Raw genomic sequence first — 4,096 nt, 5'->3', positions numbered from 1 at the left:
ATCTAAAAAAAAAGTATGCAATATTAATAATAAGAGTTAAAAGAATATATTTTTTAAAATTTAACTTTCTTTTTGGTTAAGGCTGACATCACTCTCATGGAAATTGGTCATAGCCGGCGGCGTTGAACTTAAATTTTTTATTATTAATATTTTTCTTTCCTATGTATATAATTATTATTTGAGTTTTTCTTCCTAAGGTTTTTGGGGTTATAAATAATCGTGGATTTCGGTTTCAATGATCGTCCATTGCAGAAGTAGCTAAATCGGGGTAATGATGAATCCAATTTTGCTTGCCGCTATTCCAATTATTTCTTTTTTCTTCCTACTACTAAAAAGAAGGAAGGCCAACTCACAGAAGGTAGCTCTCGTACCTTCACCTCCGAGACTTCCTTTCATAGGTAATCTCCACCAACTTGGCTCGATTCCCCATCGCTCGCTCTACAAGCTTTCAAAGCAGCATGGACCTTTGATGCTTCTTCATCTTGGTAGTTTTCGAACTCTAGTAGTCTCAAGCCCCAAAATTGTTGAAGAGGTGATTAGAAACAATGATATCGTATTTGCAACTCGTCCAATGACGAAGCTAACGGATGCTTTGTCCAACAACAAGAATGACATAGCCTTTGCTCCATATGGAGAGAATTGGAGACAAATGAAAAAGCTTGCCAGAACCCACCTTCTTAGCTCACAAAAAGTGAAGTCCCTGAGCTTCGCTCGGGCAGAGGAGTTGTCTCTTTTGCTTGGAAAAGTTGCGGATGAAACTTCGAGGGGTAATGGAGTTGTAAAACTCACAGAGATGTTAAATTCTTACGTAACCAAGTTGATAACTAGAGTGATTTTAGGATCATGGATAACTGAAGAGAAAAAGGCACTTTGGTCTAAACTATCACACGAGTCTTCAACTTTAGTTTTTCAAGCTTTCTTTGAGGATTTTTTTCCAAATTTAAAATGGCTAGATGTGCTATGCGGATTAGATAGAAAGCTCAAGAATTACACGAAGAATCGGGATGCTACTTTTGATGCAATTATTAAGAACCATGGTCATGAGTCAAAGGAGGTGAACGGTAAGAATAGCACTTACTTCATTGATACGTTACTTGATTTGCAGAATGATTCGAGCTTGGGGTTTGTCCTCACAGACGATCACATCAGGGGTCTTATATTGGTAAGTATTTTAAGTCTTTTTTGCTAATACCTTAGTTGTAAAATATAAGTTTCAAGTAGATATTAACTCAGATAATAATTCTTTCAATGTTTTACAATTTTAATTCATCAATTTTTATTGTATTGTAATTTTTATTTCATTGGCTTCTAGCTTCCGGCCAATAGCATTGATATCTGCAGTGCAGGCTATTGATATATTCAGAATATGATCATTTTATATCATACTATTTGGTTAAACAATATATTACTATTCAAATAGATTTTAATGATTCATGATACTGTCTCAAAGTAAAATGATTGTCTTTAGATTAAACAACTATCTAAATACTATAGAATCAAATTAAAATTTCTTTTAACATGTTTTTTTTTTTGAAATAGAATTTGATTGTTGCTGGAATAGAGACAACATCCACAACTCTGGATTGGTGCATGGCAGAACTTATGCGAAATCCTGAAGTGATGAAAAAGGTAAAGGACGAACTGAGAAAAGTGGCTCATGGAGAAGACATGATTAGTGAAGAACAGTTAGGCCAACTGAGCTACTTTAAGGTTTTTATAAAAGAAGTCATTCGGCTGCATCCACCTGTTCCATTATTGCTTCCTCGAGAGTCATTGCAAGAGTGTCAAATACAAGGCTACAATATTCCTAAGCAAACTAGACTAGTCTTCAATGCATGGGCTTTGGGGAGAGATGAATCGTATTGGGAAGCACCAGAACAGTTCAAGCCAGAAAGATTCTTTGATTGTACAGTAGACTACAAGGGTAATGATTTTTTCTTCATTCCATTTGGTGTTGGTCGTAGGATTTGCCCAGGAATGAATTTTTCAATGGCTATTATTGAGATTACTCTGGCAAATCTTCTGCATCGCTTTGATTGGAGTCTGCCTAACGGCATAACTATTGACGATATAGACATGGATGAAGGTGGAGAAGTAATTTCTTTTCGGAAACAAAAGTTGGAGTTGGTGCCAACAGCTTGTAAGGTTAATTAAAGCTACATAATGTCATTTTAAATAAGATGCTATGATCATCTCATATATTTGAGAACATCATTCTATGTAATACATTCGTGCACTAAATGTTTGAAACCACTAATAATAACATATTCCTATTATGTAAAAGCATATGCTTAGTAGTTTAGCGATCATCATACAGAAAAATTAAATAAGGAATTAAGAAAATATAGCTTTATAGAAGAAGTGGAGAGAAAACTAACATTTTCAGTGTTACATTGTATAAGGCCACCACCTCAATATATTACAAGTTCATCATTTATTACAGTCTCAATCAGTGTATGTTTGTGTGTATGTTTGTTTAGTTAATATAATCCTACACATAACAGAAAACTCAATAAAAGAAAAAAATTATAATTTTGAAAACCTCATGTTACTTTCTAACTTCTTCTTAATCTTGTATGGTCTTCATGTTTGAAATTATTGGTTCAATTAGCTCCTCTTTCTGATTTGGTCTCTTGTGTGGTAGCTATTTTATTTGACCTGAATTGTTAGTCCAAAAATCTCCCTAGTTAACTAAAAATTATATTAGCATTAATAATAATATTTATAATAATCAAAATCTTACTATACACATTAGGTTCAACACTAGTTTAACACATCCTTTCCATGTTACTAAGACTACTTGTAATCCTCGACCAGTCATGAAGGACTTAAGCTGATTACAACATAACTTTCAAAACTTCACCTCTAACTAATCCATTTCTCCATCATCCTATTTTAGTGGAGTCTAAGTTATTTCAAATTTATCTCTATGATAGAGCATTTGATCGTTGCAAGCATATTAATCACTATAGAACCACTATGCATATTCAGTAAACTTCTGATATTATCCCATACCAAATCTTCCTCACCATACTCAAGGGTCAAGCACATACCAATTTCAATTCTCTCTTGCAATATTACTTACAAATCTGCCTACTTCTTAGACTTTTCATCGAATAATGCATCGCGAACCAATGAATCACCAAGGAATGCCCACGTTTTTTTTTGAATGGCCAAAATGTAGGAAAACCCTAAACAAACACCTTCAAAGGTTCTCTTATAAATTATACAAAATTATGAGAGTAGATCTATAGGTACTAGAGTTATTTTTCTTGTAGGTCCTTTGTGATGTCTCAGAATCTAAATTGAAAATAATTTTATGTTTTATCTATTATATATTTCAACTAGAGTTATCTAATTTTTTTATTAAAATAAATACCAGTGGACAAGATAGATCAAAACATCAATGTACATTTATATTCATTATCAAAAAATCATGTGCTATAGGCATGAGTCATACAAATTAAATAAATCATCTGCCAAATTCTGATTACAAAAGAATATCTAAAAACAAAAAAGAAATAAAATAGTACAAAAACCTTAGGTAAGGGTGTAAACGCGTTGGGTCTATCTCGAGTCAGAGAAATCTTGAGCTCGAATTGTCACTCAATTAAAGAACTTGAACTCGAGCTCGAGCTTGAATGAAGCCTAGAGAATGAGCGCAAACTCGTCTCGAGTGTTTGTTCTCATACTTGAGAGCAAGACTTGATAAATGTCAAAGTGGGATTTTTCACTTCACTGAAAGAAATCATGGACCACATGTTGTACAATTTTATAGATGGAGATTGAAGAATAATAAGCGATTAGATTTCTTTTTGAAAAACTTGCAAACCGTACATATTTTTTTAGGAAATAGAGCATTAATTAATGTGAAAGAACTTTTTACAATTTTATTTTTTAAAGCTCCTGTACAATTTTAAATGTTATTATTAAACATATAAATTTTGAATATTATTTTTCTTAAAAAAAAATTCTTTAATATTTAAATTTTTTAAATCAGCTCGTGAGCCTACAAGCAAAGCTTAATTAAACTCAAACTCTAGCTAATTTAATATTTAAGCTCGAGCTCGAGCTCATGGCTCGATAAGTTCGACTC

The 4,096-nt window shown here is 32.8% G+C and overlaps 1 protein-coding gene across 1 annotated transcript; it reads left to right on the top strand.

Moving 5' to 3' along the window:
* Positions 1 to 221: 221 nt before the first annotated feature.
* LOC110093968 (cytochrome P450 71A1) lies at positions 222 to 2,435 on the top strand. The gene is made up of 2 exons (XM_020819046.2): positions 222 to 1,162; positions 1,540 to 2,435. The coding sequence occupies exons 1-2, from the start codon at positions 272 to 274 to the stop codon at positions 2,152 to 2,154; spliced, it is 1,506 nt and encodes a 501-aa protein (XP_020674705.1). The 5' UTR covers positions 222 to 271; the 3' UTR covers positions 2,155 to 2,435.
* The last annotated feature ends 1,661 nt before the right edge of the window (positions 2,436 to 4,096 follow it).

Source organism: Dendrobium catenatum, unplaced genomic scaffold (genome assembly GCF_001605985.2).
Source record: "Dendrobium catenatum unplaced genomic scaffold, ASM160598v2 original_scaffold_200660, whole genome shotgun sequence".
In the NCBI taxonomy this organism is placed as follows: Eukaryota; Viridiplantae; Streptophyta; class Magnoliopsida; order Asparagales; family Orchidaceae; genus Dendrobium; species Dendrobium catenatum.
This window is presented reverse-complemented; position numbering and strand designations above follow the sequence as displayed.

What these genes read in the sequence shown, in the direction of transcription:
- LOC110093968 (XM_020819046.2), top strand. Translation starts at nt 272, where the DNA reads ATGATGAATCCAATTTTGCTTGCCGCTATTCCAATTATTTCTTTTTTC. An exon ending in ACATCAGGGGTCTTATATTG is followed by an intron (nt 1,163 to 1,539) that starts GTAAGTATTTTA and finishes TTTTTGAAATAG; the next exon opens with AATTTGATTGTTGCTGGAAT.